Source organism: Aspergillus mulundensis, assembly GCF_003369625.1.
Source record: "Aspergillus mulundensis strain DSM 5745 chromosome Unknown scaffold_13, whole genome shotgun sequence".
NCBI classification, from domain to species: domain Eukaryota; kingdom Fungi; phylum Ascomycota; class Eurotiomycetes; order Eurotiales; family Aspergillaceae; genus Aspergillus; species Aspergillus mulundensis.
The window spans coordinates 681,350-708,059 of NW_020797901.1; the positions used below are offsets into that span (position 1 = coordinate 681,350).

Genomic DNA, 26,710 nt, shown 5'->3' on the forward strand with positions numbered 1-26,710 from the left:
GCTAGCTACGTAGCGTGCTAAGGTGGATCTATAAGCTAAAGGGATTAGAGGCAGTGCTGATCAGAGATCGTTGGCATATCTATGGCGGCCTAGAGCCAGAAATGCCATGGAATTTGCAAAATTAACAGTTTTCAAAGGCTTTGACTGGCCTTCTTTGTCACATACTTTGTATATCGCGTGTAAAAAGTGAAGACAACCCACAGACAATGATTGATTGCCTGATCATGAAAGCACACAGTACAAAGAGTTCAAAGAACCGCTATTCCCTTCATGTTTATAGGCCTACCTATATAAAGCCAACAGAAGTCCCCTCTGCCTGCAATCCATCAACCCACGCCCCGTCCTCACCCAGTTCAAATCTGCGAAATAGAGACTATCAACCATGGAGACACCAGCTCACATCCTCACAGCCACCATTGACCTCGAGAGCCGCAAGACCCGCGAGGAAAAACGCGCCGAGCTCGCACAGGCCCAAGCAAGTCCCAACCTCCGGCGTATAGAAGCCACCAAGAAGCGCGGATGTCAGAAAAAGTCCATCCAGCTCATCGAACAGATAGCCCGCTACCTTCAAGCAAAGGAGATCCCCAACCAAGAGATCTTCTGCGGCTGCCGGGTTACCGACGGTATACCCATGTGGCAGGTCTACGTCATGTACGGCCAGCCAGACATGACCGAGGCCACGCGCGCTGAGATTCGGGAAGCACTGATCGCTCTCTTCTTTGCTAAACCGGATAGAGACGAGTTTGTCTACAAGTCGCCTGCAGATGTCCCGTTTACGCTGATCATGGACTGGAAATACTCTACCGATTGGGAACACATGACCAGGCTTGAGATCTTTGACGGGGCGATCTTTGTCACGCAGGTTGATGGGAAGGCGGATATGAGGGAGATGTTTGCGTATGCAAGTGCCGCGCATAAGCACTCGGCTCTTATGTCGTCTGTCATGAGATTTGCTGACGCTTTTCCGGTCGGGGAGCAGGAGCGTAAAGGGTTGAGTTTGGATGAGGCGCTGGAGAGGATCAAGGCCCCGAGTGCGGAAAATGCCACTGGTTGAGGACTCCATATGGAACACTCGTATAGTCATCTGTGTGAGGCTGGGCAATGCGCTGTGGTTCTCTTTCAGTGATTGTTGGTTGACAAATTTCAACTTATCCTATTATGTCGCTATAACGGCTACATACACTCATTTGTTAGAAATATACACTCTTATCATTCATGATGCCTTGTCTTTAATCTAACTGTAACATACATTTCGGCCCTAGTGTAGAATTGACATGATTTTTTCTGATAATATCCTTTAGATAGTTCAAGTATCCCAAACTTTCTCACTTGACCCTCGCCACAATATGGCCTTCGCAAACTCTGATTGAACCACAGGGTAGAAGAAAGTATTGGCTTGAACATGAACCAGACCACGCCTAATCAGACGGAATAGAGCAATGTGCCCGCCTCACGTGGTTCTGTCACTGAATCATAACTGCAACCAAAGGGTTTTGGAATGAGGTTAAAGCGTCTTTGTCTTGCACTAATAAAGGGGATAAAAGACAGGGGATAAGAGGTAGCTGTTAGATGAAACGCAATAAGTGTCCATGAAAGGGCCTAGCTTAAAGAAGGCTTAGGCTTTAAGTATTTCTAACCTTTATGGCCAAAACCATGAAAGGGTCAACTGGTACCTAGCATAAAAGATTTCCTGAATGCGCGCCGGTCTTTATATCCTGATAGCTATGAGAGGCCTTAGCATAAAGGAAACCACCGACCTAAGCTTTATGCCCTACTAGCCAGAAAAGAGCTTCGTACAAAGAAAACTCCCTTTATTTTCTACCATGCCTTTATGCCCTCGAAAACATGAAGGGACTTATTACATAGAGACTCGTAATCCTTTCTAGCCCTTATAACCCAGTAAGCATATAAGGCCCTCGAAATCCCGCCGTATCCCTCACAACCATTCTTCTCACACTCATCATCTTCCCAACAATCCAACCGTGGACAACTCACATCTACCAACAATCAACAACTCACATCTACAACCCACCAATCAACCCAAGCAGTATTCCATGTCCACCAAATCAACCACCATGGCTAACAAGATGTCCCAGGTCGAGCCCGTGCACATCCTAACAGCCTCCATCAGACTAGAGGACCACAAAACCCCCGCCGAAAAAGGGGCCGAGGAGGCCTCAGCCCAAGGCAAAGCAGGCCGCCTGCGCGAAATCCAAGCCCAAGGCCGCCAGAGCGAATCCATCAACCTGATCAGCGACATAGCCCGCTATCTCGGATTCATGAACGTGCCCTTCCAGCACATTCTCTGCGGCTACAGCCCGGACGCCGCAAGCTGGCAGGCGTACGTGCTCTTCGGCGGCGAAAACATGACGGACGCCACCCGCCACGAGATCCGGCGCGCCCTCGTCCGCGATATCATTCGCGTCCAGCCCGATCAGGACCTTCATGTCCGGACGGTTGCAGACGCGGAGCTTGGGCTTGGTATTGCGCGCCGCTTCGAGGCGTATGCGGGCTGGACGCATATGACCAAGTTTCGCGTGTTTGAGGGGCGCGTCTTCGTCCAGCAGGTTGATGGGAGGCCCCTTCCTGCTGAGATGTTTGCGTATTATGATGCCGTTCATGGGCGGCCCTCGCCCAAGGAGAGGAAGGAGTTGAGTCTTGAGGAGGCTATTGAGACCATGAAGAGCCCCGGTGGGGAATATTGGTCGGACTCGACGTTGTTCAGGGACTTCCAGGCTGACCCCCGGCCTGACTTGGAGTGGTAATTGTGAGGTGGAGTGTTGGGTTTCGGCTGGTTCTGTTTGCTTGTTTATTGTTTCGTGTTATTTTCTCTCGTTGATTTGCCTTTAGGCTGAAAAGCCCTTGGTAACTACACTCTTTTTTTGAAATGCAATGCTTTTCTATACTCTTTACCTTCAAGTAGACTTAGTACTAATCACCCTGACAGCGATGTAGAGTCCGCAACAATTTTCTTTTGATAACTCAACCATTTCCCCGGAGACCCTGATCTTGATTTCTGATCACTAAGCCCTAACCGCCGTGTCCTTCAAGAGCCCAGCGGCCCAGCCACTGTCTGATCTCCAAGGCTCCCCAAGACGTCAAGCGTCGCGCAGTAACGCTTGTCCAAATGACACCAGACCTTAATATAAAGTACAACCGCAACAGAATCAACACCTTGGTGGCTCTGGGAGTTTGCCAATGTGCTATGATCTATGAGCGGACGATAAAGGCGCCATAAAATATACCATATCATTTCATGTATAAGCATCTAGGTGCAGACTCTACTCAGTAAAGAACCTTCAATTCCGTGTACAAAGGCGCATAGTAAAGCTTTTCTCAGCCCCATGTCCCTGCCTCCAGCTGCCTCCAGCCAAGAACCACATTCACACTACCTACCTCCCATAGTAGGTATGGTAGGTACTGGGTTCTCCGCGACCAACTAGTTTGGCGGTGACTCATCCAGCCTCACCCTCAAACCCAGTCATAGCTGAGCACCGGAATCTCAAACGGCTCCGCAGTACAAGTCGCATTAAAGAACGCATCATGCACACAGTTAATCTGGAACTCCGTGGAGCCGGAGTACGTGATGCGGCTCCCATTGGCACAGGTCAGCGCATGGCCCGAGCCCAGAACATAGTCCATGCGGCCGGTGGACACATCCTCATTCGAGGTGCCGTAGAAGCTAACAATGCGCCCCTGGCCGCGGTCCGCATACCCGCAGTTACTCTCGCCATTGCCGATATCGTGCACCCGGTACCCGATATACTGGTCGCCGCAGGACAGGCCGTCCGCGAACTCGAACGACAGATGCTGCGCCGGCCCGTACCCCCACGGCTCGTAGTTCGGCATGCCCGTGTAGCACACGTTCACCCAGCTCCCGCCTTGCGCTTTGCACCCGGCTTCGCCGCCGTCCGGGGAGCACCAGCCGCCTGTGCCGGCGCACAGACAGCCCTTCGTGGCGATGTCGGCTGCGTTGTGGATGCAGTCGAGGGATTTGGAGCCGTTGTACCAGTTGAAGGTGGTGACTTCCCAGGTTGGGAGGGGGCAGCCGGAGGGTGGGGTTATGGATTGGGAGGTTGCGGCGGTGGTGAGGGAGAGTAGGGCGGTTGCGAGGGTGAGGAGGCTCATTTTGCGGAGTGGTGGTGAAGGATAGATGGGATCTGGATTGGTGGTGTTTTGTTGTCCTGCAGGAGAAGAGCAGGAAGATGTCTGCAGAAGTGCGCTCTTTATAGCTTGGTTCCTGCCCAGCCCCAGCGTCCGGAGCCTCTCCGATGAAATAGGCTGATCCATGACAACCATGCAGGTAAGCCTTTAGTCAGGCTGAGGATGAGACAGGGCTAGCCTGATCGCAGGCATCGCCCATCTTGGCGCTCGATCTGTCTGGGCGCTTCCATCGGACTGCCGCCGAGGTCTCACTGTGCGGCTGAAACCTGGATCTCGATGGCCTGAGAATCAATGGACACGGAGGGGCGAGAACAGGGGTTCAGGGGCGGAGACACACGCGGGAAGTCCTACTGGGCCAGCGCACGAGACAAGTTGCTTCTCCATGCTTATCGTGCAGTAGCCCAAGCCTCTAGCGCCCAGGGGCCCTGATCCCACCCAGTAAGATACAGTGGTTTATATCCACTTTTCTTCTCGGGCAAGGCCTTGCAGCCGTCACACCACGGGCTGAAACAATTGGTGGCGAACTGGTCAATCGTAGATTGGGGTCAGCCGCATCCTGCACTCATTGCGCTGTGTCCGGGGACACCCCGGTTTCATTGACCGGCCAGTGACCTCAGCATGGGCTCATATTGTCTCGCATAATGATAGAGCATCATGCCACTTGAAGGAGCCCATATTCTGCGAATTGATACGCACTTTGCATAAAGTAACATATGGTAGTAAGCAATCAATCTCGGCCCCGAACCCAGGCAGAAGGAACATACGCTTCACCCAGTAAGCTGAAGCCCAAGGCAAACTCACCAAAAATTAAGCACAAACCCTGTACTAAGTCAGCACGTAAACACTCGACTCCAATTATGAAACCGGGCATGAGTCCGAGCTCCGGTGTACCACCCGACCTCGTGTATTCTTTGATACCTAAGCTTGACGATGTACAAACAATGCTCACAGCCAGTCAGCCTCTGAGGTTCAAGTGCGTCCGGGTCCTCTCAGAATATATTCTTCATAATTGAATTCGTCGGTGAATAGACTTGCAGAGCAAGCCTAGGTGGCTACCTAGATCAGATAACATTTAACACAAATTGCCGTTGCAAGGACTGCCGTCACTGGGCCTAGCCGAGACTTGAAAATAATGAGTTTTGAATCCTTCAATTGACCTTGAGCTCATCGCAGGATCAAAGACAGTCAAAGTTTCTGAGATATCGAGATATTGACCCTCGCACCCCACAGCTCAGATGGCCACTCGGATCCCCCAATCCAGTGGCTTTTGTCACCTAGAATTAGGCACTGGCCAGAACGAGTACCTATTTTTATTCTTCTATTGAGTATTATCCACGGACATTGACACCGGCAGCCCTCAGCTGGAGACTTAGGGCTAACCAAGGTAGCCGGCTTTCGTACCTATGAAGATCAATTAACGCCGGTGGATGGCTAAGACAGACTAGACCATTGAGAACCAAGATATAGATCCGCAGCTTCCAAGGTCCTAAGATTACTATTACTGTAGAAATTTTCTAATACATAACAGCAGCAACAGATTGGGACGAGCTGAGGCCATCACCACCTCCCGGCATCCGCCAAAATAACATCCGCCGCCTTCTCAGAGACCATATAAACCGGCAACACAATATAAAACCCAGGGATCGTCGGAAACACACTCGCATCCACAACCCTCAACCCATCCACCCCACGGACCCGAAAGTCCGCATCCAACACCGCCATCTCATCCCCATCCTCCCCAATCGCCGCCGTACAGCAAGCATGATGCCCCCAAGCCTCCTGCTTCACGAAATCCTTCATCTGCGCCTCACCGCTCACATTCTCGCGGCCTGGCCATGTCTTGCTGAAGTCCCTATCAAGCGGAATTAGGTTGTCGAAGATGTCGCGCGAGAACTCCATGCCCTCGTACACAGCCTGCAGATCCAGTTCGTCCGCGTCACCGGAGACAGTCTCCTTGTCGAACAAGTGGGAGTTTATAAGCGGCATATCGCGCGGGTCCGTGGAGCGCAGCTCAACTGTTCCTGCGCGGTTGCGGGCCCGCGTCTTCAGCACGATCCACGCCCAGTGCTGGGCGTCGCCGAGAGCGACGCCGGAAAATCAGGGTAGTAGCCGGGGAAATTCCCCGGCGCACCGGTGATAAGGAGGTCTGGCTCGTCGTGTTCGGCGACGGCGGATTTCTTGAGGATTGCGATGGCGATGCCGTTTGTGCTGTATGTGCCCTTGTACGCGAGACTGCCGCCGAGGCCGTTCGCCCAGTTGGTGTAGCAGGGGTCGTTGTCGGGGGTTGGGGAGAGGAAGGTGCATTTTGAGGTCAGGGCGAAGTCGGTGGGGGATTTGCCGATTATGGACGTTTTGTAGCGGTCTTGCATGTTCTTGCCTACGCCTGGGAGGTGCACGAGGGGTTTGATGTTATGTTTTGTTAGTTCCGCTCTGTCGCCGATGCCGCTGAGTTTGAGCAGGTGGGGGGTGTTGAATGTTCCTGCGGACAGGATGACTTCTTTCTTTGCGTACGCGCTGCCGGGGGTTCCGTTTGAGGAGGAGGAGGCGCGGGGGTCGGCGCGGTAGAGGCTCTGACCTTGGAGGTAGTAGACGCCGATGGCGCGGGGGATTGAACCGGACGTGTCGAAGAGGACCTTGGTTACGAGCGTCGTGAGCTGGATATCGAGCTTATATCCCTCGTCCACGGTATCGAGCAGGAAGTCCCGTGGCCCGGTACGCTTGTAGTCAGGCACCTTGACAGCAAGCGGGACCTGGAAGAGGCCCTCTTGCCTATCACGGCCAGCAATGTCAGTGTTCAAATCACGGAGGAGAATGCCCGCCAGTCCGGTGACGGTGTTGAGAACCTTACCGACGAGGTTCTGCCCCATTGCAGTGCCTGCAGCGATGACCAGCGACAGCAGCTTCATGTCCTCGACGACGAGGGTTAGCTGAGTCAGACTGGTCTGCAGCCACCCGCCAAATCCATGCGAGACAATATCACTCGGTGCGTAGCGGTTATCCTCGAGACGCTGGAAGTACCCGCGCATATTGTCGGCCGACCACGTCTCGTTGCCAGTCAGGGCCGCCAGGTCATCCCAGTCTCGCTCGTAGGGGTAGATCGTTCTACCGCCATTAGCTATCTCATCCCATCCAAATCAACAAGCGTCACTACTCACATCATGGCATTATGCGCCGTACACCCGCCCAGCGTGCCAGAACGGGGATACAGAATCCCCAACGGCTCCGAGCCCTCCGGTGGATTGGCGCCCGTGTGTAGCTCGCCGTCAGGCCGGCGGTACACCATCTTACTGTCCTGCTCCTGGCGCGTCAGGTTGTCGTAGTGGTTGACGAAGTAGTCCCACTGCATGGGCTCGTACTGCGTCGCGTGTAGCTGCAGCGCGGGGATCTGCTGGTGCAGGGCCTCGCCTTGGTCGTCGCCTGCGTCGAGGAGGAGGACGCTGTACCCGCCTGGGGCGGGGCGCGCGGCGAGGAGGCCGCCGCCTGCGCCGGAGCCGACGATTATGTAGTCGTATTCGGTGGCGTTGTTGTTGTTGTTGTTGGAGGTGCCGCGCTGGGTGTGCTGGTGCTGGTGGGCATGGTGGTTGCTGGCTATGGTGATGGCAGGGTAGAAGAGGAGGGTGGACAGGAGCAGACGGCTCAGGGCCTTTACCAGCATTGTTGCGGGTGGAAAAAGGAACTATAGACTATATGCAGTATAAATGAGTGACTGGAAACACACCCTGCAATAAGGAGTGGCAAGGAAAACAAAGGAACGGACTGCTGCTGTTCACCGTCGGAGCATTCCTGGCAGCCCTAGATATATCCCGGTCCGTATGTACCAGGGCATGAGTAGTGCACGTATACGGAGTACGGAGCACCCCTGGACTTCGAGTCAGATCTACAGAGTCAAGCATCAGAACTAGACAGGGATGCCGGCACTTGAGCCCTGGTCAGGCACATAATATACTTTAGGACTTTAATATGATCAGACGATCACCTGCCCCATGCAGCATAACTCTCGCGGCACAACGGTCGACGGTCCGAGACGCTCAGACGGCGTCCCTGCCAGCCCCAGTCTGCCCTAGTCTGCTCCACCGTGGGTTGCACACTGACCCAGCCAGTGCAGGAACAATGTAAGCTTCCTCCGTCCCATACGCCCGGGCGCCAGCTTGGGCTCCGCATATCCCTGTCAGCCCAAGCATCCCGGGCAATTCCTGCAATGCCTGAATGGGGTCTAGGTATCTCGTTCATCGATCATGAGCCCCAGTAAAGCGACGACGTATTATATCCATGATTACCTTATTGCTCCTGGCTAAAGCAAGGTTATCTCCCAGAACTCCAATCCCTTACCGTCCCTACATGCCCCTTCTCCCTAAGTCCAAGCTTCTCAATCGGGGCCCGCGACAGCGGCGTCAACAACCTCCTCGGCGATGGACTCGGCCTGCTCGGTGAACCACAGGGCCTCAACGGTTCGCACAACCTGATAGAATCAGACTCGTCGAATACGCGGGATGGCCTGTATGTCACTGGTGATGCGTCGACTATGAACGAGACGCTGTTCATGGAGTGGTATGATTCCTTTGATGAGGACGGAACGTTCAGCATGGATGTGATGGCTGCGCGGGCGGCGAGGCGGTTCGAGGAGAGTAAGGCTTCCAACCCGGACTTCTTTTATGGGCCTGTGACGGGCCTGTTTGCGAGGAATGCTGGGTATGCGTTCAACGTGAGGTTGCTGGGGAATTATTCTGGGGTTGAAGGGGGGCAGGTTTTGAGTGAGTGGCATCCGGGTCTCTCGCTGCCCAGGATCTACCATAAACTGACGAGCTCTCTAGCCAAGAATATTGCCCGCAGCTTCTACGGCATGTCAGGCACCAATAAAGCGGGCCTGTCTTATGAAAAGGGCCACGAACGCATTCCCGAAAACTGGCACCGCAGACCCGTCGACTACGGCCTCCTCGATCTAAACGTCGACCTTCTCGGCTGGGCTATGAAGTATCCGGAACTGGCAAGGTATGCTCTCCCGAGCTAGCAAAATCTGAGGGGCCATGGCTAACAAGTACTAGCATCGGCGGCAACACCGGCACCATCAACAGCTTCACGGGCGTTGACCTCTCCAACCTTACCTTTATAACTCTTAGTAATCTAGGGGTACCTTTAAATAAGGGCTCTAGATGCTTTAAAACTATTATAAATATATATTTTTACTATTTTAATTTTATTTTTAACTTTTTTTTATTTTATTACTCCCCGTGGTATAATAATTAAAATTAAGGTATATATTTTTAATTAATTTATAAGTTTTAATTTAGCTAACTTTACCTAGTTATAAAATTCCCTATTCCCCTTTAATCTTTATATTATAAAAAAATAAAAAAAAGGGCCCTAGCAAGCCTATTTTTTTTTTTTATTATTAAAAATAATAATATACTAATTTTTTAACCTAGCTTAATTATAAAGGCCCTTTATAATTAACTTAATAAATAAAAATATTAAGTATATATTAAGCGCGAAGTTTTTATAAGTTTTATAATTATTATTAATAGCTTTATAATTAGGTAAAAAACTTAAAATTAAAAAATTTTTATTTATAATATTTATAATAAATTTATATACTTTATTTTTTTAAAGGGCTATATTAATATTAATAATATTAATAATATTTTTTTATATATATATAATTAGCTTATTATTATAATAACCTTTAATAAAATTATTACTTAAAAAAATAAGTTTAACTTTTAAAAACTTAAGGGCTTAATTTACCCCTTTTAAAATAAGTTTTTTTATCTTAATTAATACTACCTTAGGTAAGGTACCCTTATTAAACACCTTAATAGCTTAATTAGCGTGTAATAACTTTATTATAATTTTAATTATATAAAATAATTATAAGATATTAATTACCTTTTTTAATAATAAGTTAATAGCATGCCTTAAGGTATATGTTATTTAACAAGCCCTTATTAAATATATATTAAAATTAACTATAATAATAGCTATTTTTAAAATTAATATTACTTATATAAGCTAGGTTATTATTTTTAATAATTTTTTTTATTAAAAACCTTTTAACAATTAATAAAATAATTAATGTAATTTACTATACCCTAGGTATTATTAATATATATATTTTTTAAAAATAATATAACTACGCGGTGCAAGAAGTACCTAGTATTATTTTAATATATAATAATAATAAAATAAATATTACTAAGCTAATTTAAAATAAAGTTATAGCCTAAATTAAACTAAAGCTAATTAAGCTTGCTTTTTTAAAATATAGGCTTAACCTAAATACTAGGTATATTACTTAAATAGTATTTTTTTTAAAATAGCCTAAGGCTTTTACTTTATTTAACTAAAATAAGTATTATTAACTTATTAAAAAATACTAGCTAGTTTCCTAGTATAACCCTAGTTATTAAAAATATTATTACCTAGCGTAATATAATTATATAATATATTATATATAATATAATATAATAGCTATAAATTATTTAGGTTTTATTAATTTAAATTATAAAAATTTTATATATTATATAAACTACCTAGGCCCTTAGCTAATAAAATATAATAATTACCTAGTAACCCCTAGGCGTAAAAATAAGAAACTAGTTTATTTATTTAAAAAAAACTTAATAACATGTATTATTATAATACTTATTAATATTAAAACATGCATGCCTAGGTTAATACTAGTACCTAGCTTTAAGTTAAAATTAAGTAATTTTTATTTTAAAAAAACTTTTAAAAGCATGTTATAAAAAAGCTAAAAATAAATAAGCAAGGCTTTATAATAATTACTAATTATTATACCCTGTGGTTTAATACCTTTACTAGTAATTAAAATTTTAGGTAATTTTTTATTAAATTAATTTTACTTACCCTAGCTAGCATAAACACGCCTTTTTTACCCTAGGTAATAAAAATTAATAATAAATTTTTTTTAAGCTTTAATAATAAAATACTAAAAAAAAATAATAATAATTATTACTAAAATAATACCTAATAATAGCGGGATTTTACTATTTATTAGGTTAATATAAATAAGTTTATATTTAATTATATTATAATTTTATAACTAGCCTATAAGCAAGGCTATAATATTACTTATATTTAAAAGCCCTAAATTACTATAGGTATAAAAACTTAAAATTACTTAATATATAAGTACTACACGCTAGTAAATACCTAAAATAATTATAAAAACTAGTTAAAAAAGCGCCCTAAAGTACTTACTTATATTTATAAAAAAGAAGTATTACGTGTTAAATAATACTACCTAGTATAAAGCTAAAACATGCTATAGCTTATAATAAATAATATTAAGGTTTTAAATATATATTAAAAACTAATTATTTATAAAATAATTAATTACCTAATTATATTAACCCCTATTTTAAATTATATAATTAATAAGGACCTTAATACTACCTATAATATTTTTAAGCCTAAAGTAAATAACTTACACTATAGTAATAAGATTATTAAATAAGCTAATAATAATAATATTAATTATATTAATAAGCTAGGCGTGGCTATATATAAAGCTAGTTATATTTTTAACCTAATTTTTTTTAAATATTTTTTTTATTTATATGCTAGTAATACCTAAGTTATATAATAACTTTAATTATTAAACTTTAATTATTATAATGCTAGGGCGCGGGAAGAAAATATTAAAATAATATTATTATAATATATTAAATTATAAGCTTAAGTGCTTAGCTAGGCTTATAAAAAATAAAATAATATTTTTTTTAACCTAAAAAACTTAAAAATATAAAAGCATTAAATTAATATATTAAATTTTTTAGTAATATTATTACAAAAGTTATATAAGTAATTAATAAATACCCTAACCTAGGGAGCTATAACGCCCCCTAGTAATTAATTAAATATATAAAAAATTATTAAGCCTAGGTAATAAACCCTACCTTAAAATAAAAAAAGTAGTTTTTAGCTATAGTTTATAAAACCAAGCACGTGTATTAAACTAAAATAATTAATAATATTAAAAATAACTAAAAATTATATTAAATAATAATATAATATAAGCTAGAGCCTAGGCTTAAAACTCCCTTATTATTAATAAATAATAAAGTAATTAAAAACACGCGGGAAAAGGCTAATATTTTATAAAAAATAATATTAAAATATTTTAATATAAATAATAATTTAAATTTTAATTTTTTAGTGCTAAAGTACTAGCAAGGTAATAAGTACCTTTATTAATTAAAAAGAATTTTATTAAAAAAGGTTAAAAAAATATTATAAATATAAGCAGCACCTTTCCCAGGGTAAATTAAGTAATAATTTATATTTTAAAGGCCTATTAAAAGCATGTTAGGCAGGCTATATATAAGTTATATAATTAATACTTATAATTAAAATACTTTCCCTTATTATAAAAGCTTATAAAAATAGTAATACCTTTAAAAAATAATAAAAAAAATAAGTTTTTATTTTAATTTTAGCGCCCTATAGCACTACTTTTAGTATTAAAAAAAAAACTTAAATAAATTATAATATATTATGTTACTTTTATTATGCTAGTATTAAAAATATTAAGCTTATAATAATATAATGCTTTACCTAAGCACTTAATTATAAATTTAATAGCCTTTTTTATTTATAATATAAAAATAGTACTTTTATAAAACTAGAAAGTTATTATAATTATTATAAATATTTTAAGTACTTTTAATATTATTTTATTATAATACCTGCTTTAATAAATAATAAAGCAAGGCTGGCTTTATATACTTTTAACTTTAATTATAAGTTTTTTTAATAAATAAAATATAAAAATGCGCCTAAAATTTATTATAATAATAATATATTTAGTATATTATAATATATTATAAGGCTTGCCCCTTTTTTTAATATTATTTTTATTATATATTACTAAGCTATTACTAGTAAACTTAATTTTATATTTTAATTATATAAATAACTTTTACTTTAACCACGCGAGTAACTTTTTTTATATAAATTATAAGCTTTTAATAAAAAATATTTATAGCATGCTAGCCTAAAAAAAATAAAATAAAATAACCTTTATACTTAAAAAGCTAAAAATACTATATATTACCTAAAAATAATATGGTAAAATACCCTTACTAATAATTAATAATTAATTAATAATTACTTTTATTACCATGGTACTAGGCTAAAAATAGCTTATATTATATTAGTTAAGTATTTTTTTTAATAAATAGCTTTTTTAGCGCTAGTATATTATTAAGTAAGTAATTAAAGCCCATGTAATAACTTAATATATTTATAATTTAATATATATAATATATAGCCTACCTATAAATTTACTTTATAAAGTAATTATTACTTATATTATTTTTAGCCTTTTATATAGCATAAAGGCATGGTATAGTAATAAAACTAAGTTTAAAAGGTATATATAAAATTTAAAAGTTAGTACCTAACTAGGCTAATATATTAAAATAATTAAAAAAACCCTAGCACTAGCTGCTTGCAATATATTTTTAGTTTTTTAAATAATATTTATAATATTTTTTTTTTTAAAAATACTAGGCTTTTTTTTATAATAATAATATTAAAAAAAATATAATTATATTTTACCTTAAGGCTAAGGCTAGTTAATAATTAAAATTTACTAATAATATAAATAATATTACTAGAAATCTTACATGGTTAAGGCGCTAGTATATACTAAAAACCTAAAATAAAGGTATAAATAATAAAAGTACTTTTTTTAAAAACTTTTAGGCTAGTTTTAGCATATTTTTATTATTTTTAAAAATATTTAAAAAATCCTACTAGTGGCAAGGCTAAAAAGCTAGCTATAAAAAAGTTTAAATAATAATAATAAGTATTATTAATAATAAAAATAATAATTTTTAATAATAACTTAAAATAAATATATCAAGGGGTTTATTATATAGGCTATAGCTTTATAATATATTATAAATAATACTTATAAATATAAAAATTATTAATAATTAATACCTAATTTTATATATATAATACTAAGGGTATTAATATACTTTAAAAACTAAAAATAATAATTAAAAAGCTTTTTAAAGTGCCTTATTACTAGTTTTATATTAATAATACCTTAGTAATTTAGTACACGCGCGGGCAGCCCTTATTATTTTTAAATTAAGCCTTTTATATATTATACTAGCTTATAAATTAATATATAATTTACTTATAATAATCCCCTAGCTATATAAATATTAAAGGTAATAAGTTAGTTAATAAGCTAGCTAATAAAATAGCCTTTATAAAAATATAGCCTTTAAATATTAAATTTTTTAAAGTATAGCCTATTATAAGCAGGATACATAGCCTATATAAATAAATATATTAAATTATTTAAGCTAAGTAATAAAAAGGTATTTTTATAAAATTATTAACTTAATATAAATAATAGCTTATAAAACTAAAGCCTTACTAGGTTAAATTATAAATAAAGCTTATATTAAAATACTTAATTTTATACTACTAGCTAGTACTTAGGTTTTTATATAAAAATTTTAAGTAATATTATAAATACTTTTAATATAAAAATATTAAGCTTATTTATTTTTATAAAAAAAATAAAAGCCTTAAATACTTAGTTTTTTATTATTATTTTAAGTAATAATTTTAATAATAGCCCTAGCGCCCTATAGTATTATTAATAATTAAGGTTAAAGCTTTAAAATATTTTTATAAACTAAAGCTTAAGAGCTTTATATTTTTACTTAAAATTATAAACTTTTATAAATTTATTTACCTATACTAGGGTTCCCCGCGCCCTAATAATTTTTATACTAAAATTATTTAATTTAATATTAAATAACCTTATTTTTTTTATATTATATATATATTTTTTTAAATACTTTTTTTTAATATAACTAATTTATTTAGTATACTTTTTTTATATAAAAGCTAGATTTTATAAACTACTATAATTAAATTTTTAAATATATAATAAATAATACCTGTTAATAGCTATATATTAAAATAATAAGTAAAAAATAAGCGCCTAGCTTATAAGCTTTAGTAAAAATTACCTTTTAAAATAAAAAGCCTTTTTATATATATATATATATAAACTTATTTAAATAAGCTACTTACCTAGCGGTGGCACGCCCTTATACCCTAAAAAAGGTCTAGAACATTAGGCGTACGCCTAGCAATCCCCGGGGCGTTAAATATCACTACTACTACTACCTCTCCGACCTCACCGGCGGCGTCCTGAACGCGACCACTCTGCTAGAGGACAACAACCTCCTGTGCTTTGTGTTCCAGGCGCTGAAACTGCTGAGTCCGAATCCGCTTTCCGGTATCTACAAGACTCTAGCAGCTCCCTTGGGCCTTATTACCAAGGCTCTGGCGGCGCCGCTTGTCGACCTGGCGTGTCCGGCGTTTGAGGATATGCAGGTGGGCGGCAAGCCAGCGTGGGAGGCGCTGGAGGAGTTGTTCCCGGGGGCGTTGTTGAGTGGGGGTGTGTTGTAGATGTTTGTCAGGCATTTAGGGACCTACCTAGATAGGTACCCAGAAGATGGTCAGTATTGACAGTGGACCCGGACCTGCGGACATTGGGTTCGTCGCTGTCCTGCGTTTGGAAGATTGGGATTAGAACTGTGGCGATATAAGGGCTTCAGACTTAATATAAGTACCTAGTATAAATTGACATCATCTAATCCATCCAATTCTCGCCGTCGCTGTTGCTTTTAGTTCACCCAGCAGAATAAATATTTAGGTATATGGCATTGGCTCTCGGTGCGCTGAACTGGCGGACAACCCTTTCATTCCACGCTACTATCGTTATTTCTATACCTTGGGACCATAGAACCTGGTGCTCATTGCGCTTTAGGGTATTCTACTCTATTGCGAGCAGCAGCATGGAGTATGGAGTAAACCAGCCGGAGAGGGTGGAAGCTTTTGAAGGGTATGCGTCATCAATAAAAGGGTCTCCACGGAGTACTTCTGCTTCGCGTCAAAGCGGTCGAGACCAGGAATGGGTTCTTACTGAGGGCTCTTGGTGCAGAGGACTATGGATGGATGAAGAGCACATGCACGACTGGACGGAATAGGACAGGGATGCCTAACCGTTGTTGAGGAGTACATGTACATTTGAGCCCATGCTATAGCTATAGGTATATACACTTATACCTAGGTAGACTCGAGCAGCTGAAAGCACTTGGTTGAGCTCTGTTCTATCGCCGATACAACTAGGCCAAAGAAAACTCATTCTCATCATATTACACCGATGTATAGCCGCAACCCTGGCTAACAGGGCCCTGAGTGGCTATGATACCATCTGCTAAGTATGGTAGCATGTCGCTGGTAAGCCCACGGCAAGCTTCAAGCGTATACCTGATATAAGTAAGATCTAGCAGTACGTCGCATTAGCAACAGGCATCCTAACAACGCCGGCATCCAGCAAATTCTCAAAAGACCAGTAATCCCTCTGCGTGCCCTGCCCATCCACAACCGCGCTAGAATTATGCTTGATATTCCAGAACGCCCCGCCGGCAACATACTTCGTCCAAGCATAGCGCTGCGTCTCAAAGAGCTCCTGGCGGCGGTCGTAGGCATTGGAGTACAGCGTCTGCAGGGCCCACTCGCCCACGAAAACGGGGAACTTCCCATCGCCAGGCAGAACGGACGCTTGGCCGCAGATCGCCCCGTTCGCCCACTGGCTGTACACGCCGGATGCGGCGAAGTAGTACACGTGCTGGTCGATGACGATGTTCGTGCCAGAGGGGAAATAGGGGGACCAGTGTTCTTCGGAGAGGAAGCAATCCTGCAGCATCAGGGGGATGCGGGAGTCGACCTTTGCAATGCGTGCAAGCACGCCCTGGGTGTACCGCACGATCCAGGCGGTGCCGTTGGCTGTGAGGGTGTTGGGGCTTGCGAAGGCGGAGGGGTTATCGGAGGCTTCGTTGAGGTGGGAGATTGTGAAGGCCCAGGGGTATCCGGAGTCCACGAAGAAAGAGAGGATCTCGTCGACGGCGGCGTACGAGTATGCCAGGTTCGTGCTGTTGAAGAACCACCCGTCGTTGCCGACCTTCTCGCCGATGTCGAGGTTATTCACGCCGCCCGGGAGAGAGTGCAGGCCGACGATGATGCGCATGTTGTAGGTCTCGATTGCGTAGAGGGCGATTCTGCGGAGGTGCGCCTTTTGGTTTCCGCTGTAGAGCTGTGAGCCGGGCACCTTGATCCAGGCGGCGTAGGTGGTTGGGATGCGGAGGGTGTTGATGCCCACCGCGGCGAGGCGGTCGATGTCGGCGGTTGTTACGAAGGAGGCGTAGCGCTCTTCCAGGACGGGGCCGCAGTTGGAGCCGAGTGTCTCGCAGAAGGTCCATTCGTCTTCGGCGTCCGGGGCATACTGGTCCCACCAGTACTGGTTGAAGACCTTTTCCTGCTCGAGCCAGCCGCCTAGGTTCACGCCGTTGGCCTTGAACTTGGTCCAGTCGGTGAATTCGCCGGTGATGGGGGCGGAGGAGGGGGTGGAGNGGGGTGCCGGAGGCGTAGAGGGTGGATGTTACGGGGCGGCCGGAGGTGTAGGTGGGCTTGATGGTGTAGAGGTCGGTGTTGACGCCTGTGCCGACGGCGGAGCCACCGGCGACGAGGCCGGTTTCAGTGCTGGGGATGGAGGCGGAGCCGGATGCACCGGATGCGCCGGAGGCAGTGATAGTGGTGGTGGCAGGGCGGGTCGATGTCACAGACTGGCCGTCAATCTCAGTCTGGACGCCCTTGTTGATGGTATCGGGGGCAGTTATGGACTGAGTGGAAGTCTGGGTAGGAAGGCCAGTGGCAGTGGAGATAGTCGCAGTAGAAATGGTCTTGGTGACGGTGGCCGTGCTGGTGGCAGTGACCGTGGTGTACAAACGAGTGGGAGCATCGGTGCATTCAATAAGGATAGTCTTGTCGACGGTCACGACAGCGTTGTGGTGCAGCTCGACGTCGACGATGATGGGGTGCTCGATGATATTGAGCGAGAGGTGCAGGACCTCGCCTGTCCAGAGCTCATTCGCACAAGTCTTGGACTCGGCATGATGCGGGATGGCGCCAGCGGCGGCGAGGCCGGCCGAGGCGGCTACTGCCAGGGTGAGACGCATGGCGAGCGATCAAACGAACGACTGGGGTAGGGAAGATGGACAGGGGTCGACAGGGATTGTCAGATCTAGGGGCATCGGGCTGACTTTATAGGGGCGTCAAAGGCTCGGACATCACCGCAAGAAAACCCTGCCTGGGCACAACAGCCCTAGCTAGGCTGAAGGGCTAGAGGGTCCTCATTGCGAGAAATGGAGACAAACCGAGATGAATCGGACGAGACTCCGCTGGGGGCCAAACATTGCAGGTTTTACTCGGCACACAGGGCCTTGTTTGAGCAGTGCGAGTCTGGAAGAGATCTATCGAAGCCGATGGATCGATCAAATGACGTATGAGTCAGGTACGGTCTGATAAACAGGGATCGATTGCCATAAGACTGGTTGGAGAACTAACTAGCCCTATCGAGACCATTGCCCGGCTCCCACGTGGTGCAGGGCCGGTCCCTGAACCTTGGGCTCGTTAAGCTCCCAGTGGCGTTCTCTGCTTTGTTTACATGTTACTGCCAGTGCAAGTGTTCGTTCTCAATGTTCATGTGTTCTGGAGGAAGGGTACGCACTCTACCCCAGACAAGCATGAGACCTGCCAAGCTGTAGGGGAGATTTGTGTGTGAAATGTCAGGAAAAGTCTTGTTCTGCAACCAAGAATCCGGGCCGACCAAGTGGGCCTCCATCTTAGCGGGCCAATAGTCCAATAGTCCCTGGCTCGGCTTTTCCGAGTGTCTGAAGCCCTGATCTTGCTGCGATGCCGAGGACCCGGCTGACAATTCCTGACAGTAGGGATGGTAAAATGTCGTCACAAAACAGACTGTGACCAACACAGCGAAATGTTAATGTTTTTTATAACGGTTAGAGACGACACACACGTGACTAAAAGTGGATTAAAGCTAACTAATTAAAATGCGCTAAACCAAGCTATTAGCCTTTTATTTTAGGGCTAGTGCGAGTATATGCCGCGGAAGCTAGACCCCTTTTAGTATACCAAGCGCCAATTTAACAACCTTGTTTTGCTGTGACCGTCACACTGGTCATTTTGGTGGTCACAGACGGTCAGACATATGTCAACTACCACCCCTACCTGACAGGCTGACAGGTCACAGGTGGATGCACGGGAGAAGAATAGTGCCCGAGATGATATTCTGAAGTTGAATGATCAATGATATGAAAGAAGTTGTAGATGACAGTGTGAAGCGAAGATCAGACTAGGCAAAGCTTTTACGACCGTGGTTCGTCGGGGTCTCGATCGTCGAAGACTGCTACATGGCTCATCACATCTCGATCCCAACAGAGGTCTGCATCATCTAGATCCAAGTATCAATCGGCATCTCCACTCTCAACCACCGGCACTCGGGAGCCAGCCATCCGGGCCCCGGCTCTACTTCGGCTAGGGGTGGGATCTGACATATATCTGACTATTTGTGACCACCTAAATAATAAGTATAATAGTTATAGTAAAGCAAGGCTATTAAATTAGCACTTGGTATATTATAAAAGGCTTAATAGCTATAGGGCATGTAAAAACTAGTCCTATTTTAAAAGGCGCACTATAAATTTATAAAAAAAATAAATTTTTTTTAATTTATATATAAAAATTAATACTTTTTAAAAAGTTTTAAAATATATTTTGCAGCGCTTTTTACAGTACTTTTTAAAATATTTTAATTAAATTTATTAGCTATGTAAAAAGTATTAATAATACCATGCTTATTATTTTATAATACTTTATTAACCTTAACTAATTTTACTACTTTAGCTACATAGTGTTTTTTTTTATATTATTTTAACTAAGTAATTTATTAACAGCATAGGTATTATTTAAAATTTTTTAAATTATAAGGTTTTTATAAAGTAACTAGTTGCGGGCTATTTTTTTTTTTTAATTAAATAAACTTATACTTTAGTGTTTTAGCCTTATTTTCCTTTTTTATATTAATAGGCTTTAATTTTAAAGCGCGTGTATTTATATAAATATATACTAATTTTTTTATTTTTATTACTTAAAGGCAAGATTACTACTTATTTTTTATAAAATTTATAGCAGAGAACAAGCACTTAATAAAAATAAAATTAATAATTATATAAAAAAGTTATATAGCTAGGGAAAAGAGGCCTAAAGTAATTTTAACTTAAAAAAAAGTAATAATTAGTTTTAAAGCTATTTAAAAATAAAAAACTTATAAATTATGCCTAAAAAAGTAAGAAATTATTATTTAGGTATTTTTTTTATAGGGTAAAAATATACTTTTTTTACTTAATATAAGGTAAAGTTAGCATGGACATTTTTATTAATATATTAAAAAATAATATTTTTAATTTTAAAGGCTATTACTTTAGGTAGTATTACTAAAATATTTTAGGGATTAAAATAATAAGCAGCCTAGTAAAAATTAATTAATTAAGTATTAAATTATTTATTAAAGCTAGTATAATTTAACTTTATAAGGTATTTTTAAAAATTATTTTTAAATATAGTTTTAATAGCTTAATAAAAAAAAATTAATTATAACTATACCTAGTGCTTTATAATCTAAAAAGTTAAAAAATAAGTTAATTTTTAAAGCTATTTAAAAAAAAGAATATAACATGTACTATTATAATATTAGCCTTTTAATTTTTTAATTATAGCTAAAAATAGTAAATAAGCTTTATAATAAAAAAAAGGTTTTTTAAATTAAATTAAAAGCTAGATATTATAAGGAGTTTTACAACTAACTTTATTATTATTAGCTTTTTAAATTTTAAAGTTATAATAACCTTTAAAAGTAAGGTTTACTAGTAAAAAAAATACCTAACTTTTATACTAAGTATAAAAAATTAAACTAGGTTCCCTAGCAAGTAATTACTAGCATAATAAGCACTTTTATATTATTTTTTTTTTACTTAGTAATTATAAATAATAGCTAGTTATTTTAAAGCGCTATAAAAAAATTAATAATATTTATAATACTTTTAAAAATCTTATAAGGCCTATAAAGAGTAAAAATATTTTTTATTAAAAGTTAAAAGTTATAAAAATTATAAAAAATAAAAAATATATAAAAAAACTTAGCTTTATTTTAAAAAATTTTTTACGTGTTTTTTATAGTATTACAGGTATTTATAAAAATTAAATTATTTTTTTTTTAATTAATATTATTAAGGCGTGTTAAATACCCTTTTTTATTAATAAAATACTTTTAAATTTAATTTTAAATTTATTTTATAGTTTTCTTGCCTTTAAACTTTTTTACTAAAATTTTTTTAAAAGTATAAAAAAAGCTATAAATAAATATATTAAATAACAAGGTAATAACATGTTTAAAAAACTAATTTATAAACTTATTAATAATAATATTAAAATACTTAAAATTTTTAAATTTTTTATTTACTACAAGGCGTGTTTTATTATAATACTTATTTAATAAATTACCTTTAAAAGTTTAATAATTTATAGGGGCCTTAATTTTTTGCTTTAAAAATAATACTTAAAAGTATAAATTTTTATAAATTAAGAATAAAAGTTTACTAGTATAAATAGCTATAAAAAAGTTTTTTATTTTTTACTTTTAATATATAATTTTAAAAAAGTTATTATTAGCCGTGTTACTTAGTAAAAGGCTAATTTAAATATTTTTTAAAAAAATAAGTTTATTACTAAGTTATTTAAGGGTTTTATGCCTTGCTATAATATTAATACCTAACTTATATTTTTAAAAATTAATATAAAATTAAAAAAAATAAAAATTAAAAAAATACTTTACTAGTTTTATTATAAAATACCTTATAAAGGTTTTTAACCTATAAATTATTATTAATTTAAAGTATTATAATAATTATAATTAAAAAATCTTAAATATTAAAGCTCTAGAAAAAATATATATATTTATTATTAAAAAGTATAAAAGTACTAGTATTTAATATTATTTATTTTTTTACTTAAGTAAAATATTTAGCACCTTAATTAGCTATAATTTAGGCTTGGCGTATTTTAATTAATTAATTAAAATCCACTTTTTATCACGTGAATATTAGATTTAATTATTAGAGAAAACTCTAACATTTTGCTGTGTTAGTTATATTCCATTTTATGACGACATTTTACCATCCCTAACTTCGGCGCTCGGAAGTTTTCCTTGCAATTAACGTGGCAAATAATCGGCAACAATAATGGATGAATTTTTTATCAGATAACAGGATGAAGACTTGTCTTGATGATAGACTTCCCGAGGTAAACATTTCTGACTGTTGCGTACCTGACGGTACCCCTAGTATGTGAGAGACCGCATGTTGCATGGTCGGACCTTATAAGTAAACTAAAGGGCGCAGTTAGCCAACGCTTCCAGTACCATAGTAGGAGGCGATGAGATGGAGGGAAAGCCTTAGCCCTTTCGGTTACAATCCGTGCCTTGAAGGGATGTTGGCACATACCATAGTACGCAGCCGCCGTAGTAGGCTGAGCAGGCCGGGCTATTCACGTTACATACCTACGAAGAAGCTCCCACTAGTACCTACCATAGGCTTGAGCCTTAGTATGGTAGAACTGGCATGAAAGCAACATGGCTGGGGTCATTGTCACCGGTAGCCATTGTTTATTAGAATTATTGTTCCTGGTTTTATCTCGGCTCAAATGTCTTACTTTTGCACGAATATATCGGAGCAATAATTCTTGCGAAAGCATCGATATAGGGCACTGTTTGCTGTTCGCAGAGCTCATTCAAGGGCCTGAAGATAGGGAGCCGTGAAAGAAAGTACCTTATTGACATTCTGGCCTCAATGTATTCATTGACTCCAATACCAGCCTTTGGCTCTTTGACTGAAAGAAAAGACAATGGAAGCCAAATACCTTAGAAGACTTGCAATAAAAAGAACCTCTGCTTTGAAAGACTTCTTGCAATACAGCACCATTCTACCGCATCCATGAAAGGGTATGAAAGAAGACCACATAGTAAATAGGCATTGTCGTTCCACCATGAAAGCAAACCACAATGATAGCGACAATGAATTTCATCGCCATGAAAGACTTAGAACAAAGCAGCTTTGAAGCCCTCCATTCAATGCATTTCATACAGATACCATAGGCATCATCTCATGGCTATATTAATGTCCACGGACCCTGTCCTACCTTACCATGAGCACCACAATCAAATCAACACCTCTCAATCCAACTAACCTTCGAGAGAACCATCTCATCTCTCAAATCCACAGAAACAACCCAAAAACACTCCCCAATCGACCCCAGCAGATCCACCAAAATGTGCAAGCACAACACCAAAAAGCCCACATCGGGCCAAATCCTAACCGCAACCCTAAACCTCGAATCCCTCAAGACCTCCGCCCAAAAAAGCACCGAGCTCGCCGAATGGGCCCGCCTCGTCGACAACAACCTGATCCCCGAGCCAACGGCAGAAAAAGCCGCGCTCCTGCGTGAGCGCGGGCGCCAGCAGATCGCGCACGAGCTGCTCGTCGAGCTGGCGCACTATCTGAAACAGAAGAGGATGACCCACTACTACATCTACACGGGGTACCGGGCCTCCACGCCGGCGGATAGCTGGGAAGTCTATGTGGCGTTTGGCAAGGAAGGACTGACTGATGCAGACCGGATTGAAGTCCGCCGCGAGATCGAAGAGGACTTCTTTGCGCCGGCGCCGCTGGACGACGATATCGTTGTTAAGAGGGCTGTTGATGCGTGTGCGGGTGTGGAGCTCCACTGGGGCGTGCAGCAGCAGTGGTGTAATATGACGAGGCTGGTTGTGTGGAAGGACAGGGCGTTTCTTGTTGAACACAATGGGGAACGGGATAGTGAGGTGCTGGCGCAGTTAGACAGTGCGGTTGCGGGTTGTCCAAATGCCATCCAGCAGATTCTAATGGGGTTTAGGCCGGGCATGATTCAGCTGTCAAAGCTGGAGAGTCGGAAGGGGCAGATGGGCGTGAGTCTGGAGCAGGCGCTGGGCGGGCTGCAGTTACCCAGTGCGCGTGAGCTGCTGGAGCAGACGCTCGGTGCTGGGGGTCAGAACCCGTTGTTGCTCTCCACGCTTAGATATTGTCCCCCGGACGAGATTGCCTTGGAAATTGGTCACGGCACATCCAGACTTCCATTCCGCCTTTTGGCGTATGTGTTTTCGAGTGTTTTATGGGTCAGCTCCGCAGCTTAGATGTTCTCTATTTTACCAATCTATAATATATACATCACATTTTACAATATTTTACTGCCATGTATTCAACGTACTTACCCTTCCTAATAGCTGTATTCTCTTCCCAATGACAGTAAGTAACCTCTCTTAACTTGGTTTCTCTAAATAAAGCCTACCACGAGTGGGAGGGACATTATGAGTCGGCTCTTGTGTGCAAAGCCCTCGGCGTACTCCGTAGAGCGGGTCCTCTCCATTCCGAGATTCTGCGCATTTGAGGAGAGAATTGGATGCTTGAAGATAGGCTGCGTCTTGTAATGTCCTTAGGTACCTAGCTCACTCACGGCCCTGCGCTCATACCAGAAACGACCCTAGGTACTCGTAGGTAAGGTTCACCTGCCGAGCAAGGGACTACGAGCGCTACCTCAACACCACTTCCTTTCTGATTATAGTAGGTAAGAAGTCCAATCGGTGCGACCTACAGTCGTGCTATTTTGGTAAATACGCTGTTAGTCTTCGGCTACATGATGATTGGAGTCGCCATGTTGTTGGACTGGCCAAGATCGATCCAGTAACAGAGAGAGCTGAATATCATGGCGAATATCTAGTCGAAACATAGCTTTAGGATCCTCGCTGCCCAGCTCTCGAACATGGTTGGCTCAGGTAACCTAGGTGTGTGTGAAGATGGCTGGGGTGGCTGTTCGAGGAAGGAGCTCGCATTCGGGCACCTTCTTTCGATCGTGGCTTCCAGATTCGCCATTGGACAGCCTTTTCCAAGGCTACGAGGTTGATAGTACCTAACCGTCCATGGATGGTTCAGTATGCATCGAGGCAGTTTGAATTGCAGAATTTATGGGCCTCCATGCCAATTTTCTAAGGTGCATCTTATGACCTGTTACCATAGACTTCATTGTACGTGGGAGGACTTGCTAAGGGTATAGGGTATCAATAACCACATCAGCAAGAACTTGCGAAGATGCGTCTGGTCCTAGGTAGGTAGACATGACGCAGCATCCAAGTTGCGTTAGCTGGAGGAAGAGGCGGGCGCTGATCCTACCTAGACAAGCAATTCTTTGTCTCTTATCACTACTTAAGACCCCTGATTCCCTTCCAGCTTCACCCCCTCTCAATCTCCCTCTCCACCCCCAAAATGCAGACGCAGACGCCCAATCCAGACCCCATCGGCGTCCTCCTAATCGGAAGCATCCCCCTCCCCTCACCAGACGCCGTCTTCGCAAAGCTCGCAACAACCCTCCCAAACCGCCTGCACACCCTCCCGGACGGCGAAACAAGCACACGCTATAACTGGATCGAATGGCAACTCCCCTGCTTCCCACTCGAAACCCTCCGCCCCCAACACGGGGGCATCGATCTCCCCGCTACGCCGGGAGTCTACAGCCAAGACTCCATAGGCCGCACGCGCTACGACGAGGTCGCTATAGAGTCATACACCCGCTTCGTCGCGCTCCGCGAGAATGGAATAATTCCTGCAGGCGTCCGGTTTCAAGTAAGCCTGCCGACGCCGTACGCCGTCATCCAAAGCCACCTGCGGCCTGAATTCCACGCACAGTTCGAGCCGTGGTATGAAGCGCGCTTGCTTGAGGCCTTGGCTGCCATTATCGCACATGTTCCCGCCTCCGCCCTCGCGATCCAGTGGGATGTAGCCGTTGAAGTGCTCGCTTTGGAACACGAGCGCGGGCGGCTATGTAACGAGTTCTTCAGACCGCATTTCATCAACGAGCCTGGTGGTGTGAGGGCTGGTGTCCTCTCGCGCATCGGCCGGATCTGCGCGGGGATTCCGGCGGATGTTGAGCTGGGGTTTCACTTTTGCTATGGCGATGCTGGACATAGGCATTTTGTCGAGCCGGAGGATTTGGGGCTTGTTGTTGATCTTGCGAATGGGGTTGTGGAAATGCTGGGTAAAATGCGTGATATTGGCTGGGTGCATGTTCCTGTTCCGAAGGGGCGTGATGATGAGGCGTATTTTGAGCCGTTGAGGGGTCTGAGGATTGCGGAAGAGACGAGGTTGTATCTGGGTCTTGTTCATGCGTATGATCTTGATGGGACGAGGTGGAGGATTAGGGCTGCGCAGAGGGTCCTGCAGAGGGGCTTTGGCGTTGCGACGGAGTGTGGGATTGGGCGGACGCCGGGGGAAGAGCTGGAGAGTATACTGGACATCTCGATGGAGGTGACCGCACCGATACGAAATCAGTGATAAGTTTATATGGGGCATTGGAGATGGGCATAGGTTCATAGATTGATAATAGACGATATCGAATAATAGCATGGTATCTTTTGATCGGAATTCATTGGCTGATACTGGACGAGCACATCAACTCAGTATTCATAGATCCATGGACCTTCGATATGCCC

The 26,710-nt window shown here is 41.5% G+C and overlaps 8 protein-coding genes across 8 annotated transcripts; 5 read left to right on the plus strand and 3 right to left on the minus strand.

Annotated features, from left to right (window-relative positions):
• Positions 1-382: 382 nt before the first annotated feature.
• Positions 383-1,054, plus strand: DSM5745_09817 (uncharacterized protein; the record flags this gene model as incomplete). Its single annotated transcript, XM_026751833.1, has 1 exon — positions 383-1,054. The coding sequence occupies one exon, from the start codon at positions 383-385 to the stop codon at positions 1,052-1,054; it is 672 nt and encodes a 223-aa protein (XP_026599565.1).
• Positions 1,055-2,075: 1,021 nt separating this feature from the next.
• Positions 2,076-2,765, plus strand: DSM5745_09818 (uncharacterized protein; the record flags this gene model as incomplete). Its single annotated transcript, XM_026751834.1, has 1 exon — positions 2,076-2,765. One exon carries the CDS (start codon positions 2,076-2,078, stop codon positions 2,763-2,765), a length of 690 nt encoding a protein of 229 aa, XP_026599566.1.
• Positions 2,766-5,721: 2,956 nt separating this feature from the next.
• DSM5745_09819 (uncharacterized protein) lies at positions 5,722-6,150 on the minus strand (the record flags this gene model as incomplete). The annotated part of the gene is made up of 1 exon (XM_026751835.1): positions 5,722-6,150. The coding sequence occupies one exon, from the start codon at positions 6,148-6,150 to the stop codon at positions 5,722-5,724; it is 429 nt and encodes a 142-aa protein (XP_026599567.1).
• Positions 6,151-6,209: 59 nt separating this feature from the next.
• Positions 6,210-7,819, minus strand: DSM5745_09820 (uncharacterized protein; the record flags this gene model as incomplete). Its single annotated transcript, XM_026751836.1, has 2 exons — positions 6,210-7,266; positions 7,320-7,819. The coding sequence occupies 2 exons, from the start codon at positions 7,817-7,819 to the stop codon at positions 6,210-6,212; spliced, it is 1,557 nt and encodes a 518-aa protein (XP_026599568.1).
• A 580-nt stretch (positions 7,820-8,399) lies between these two features.
• Positions 8,400-9,472, plus strand: DSM5745_09821 (uncharacterized protein; the record flags this gene model as incomplete). The annotated part of the gene is made up of 5 exons (XM_026751837.1): positions 8,400-8,409; positions 8,478-8,915; positions 8,976-9,153; positions 9,207-9,291; positions 9,467-9,472. The coding sequence occupies 5 exons, from the start codon at positions 8,400-8,402 to the stop codon at positions 9,470-9,472; spliced, it is 717 nt and encodes a 238-aa protein (XP_026599569.1).
• Positions 9,473-16,507: 7,035 nt separating this feature from the next.
• On the minus strand, positions 16,508-18,239 carry DSM5745_09822 (putative exo-beta-1,3-glucanase (GH5-family) member of the ScExg1-family; the record flags this gene model as incomplete). Its single annotated transcript, XM_026751838.1, has 2 exons — positions 16,508-17,581; positions 17,667-18,239. 2 exons carry the CDS (start codon positions 18,237-18,239, stop codon positions 16,508-16,510), a joined length of 1,647 nt encoding a protein of 548 aa, XP_026599570.1.
• Positions 18,240-23,461: 5,222 nt separating this feature from the next.
• Positions 23,462-24,361, plus strand: DSM5745_09823 (uncharacterized protein; the record flags this gene model as incomplete). Its single annotated transcript, XM_026751839.1, has 1 exon — positions 23,462-24,361. The coding sequence occupies one exon, from the start codon at positions 23,462-23,464 to the stop codon at positions 24,359-24,361; it is 900 nt and encodes a 299-aa protein (XP_026599571.1).
• A 1,126-nt stretch (positions 24,362-25,487) lies between these two features.
• On the plus strand, positions 25,488-26,552 carry DSM5745_09824 (uncharacterized protein; the record flags this gene model as incomplete). Its single annotated transcript, XM_026751840.1, has 1 exon — positions 25,488-26,552. One exon carries the CDS (start codon positions 25,488-25,490, stop codon positions 26,550-26,552), a length of 1,065 nt encoding a protein of 354 aa, XP_026599572.1.
• Positions 26,553-26,710: the final 158 nt, after the last annotated feature.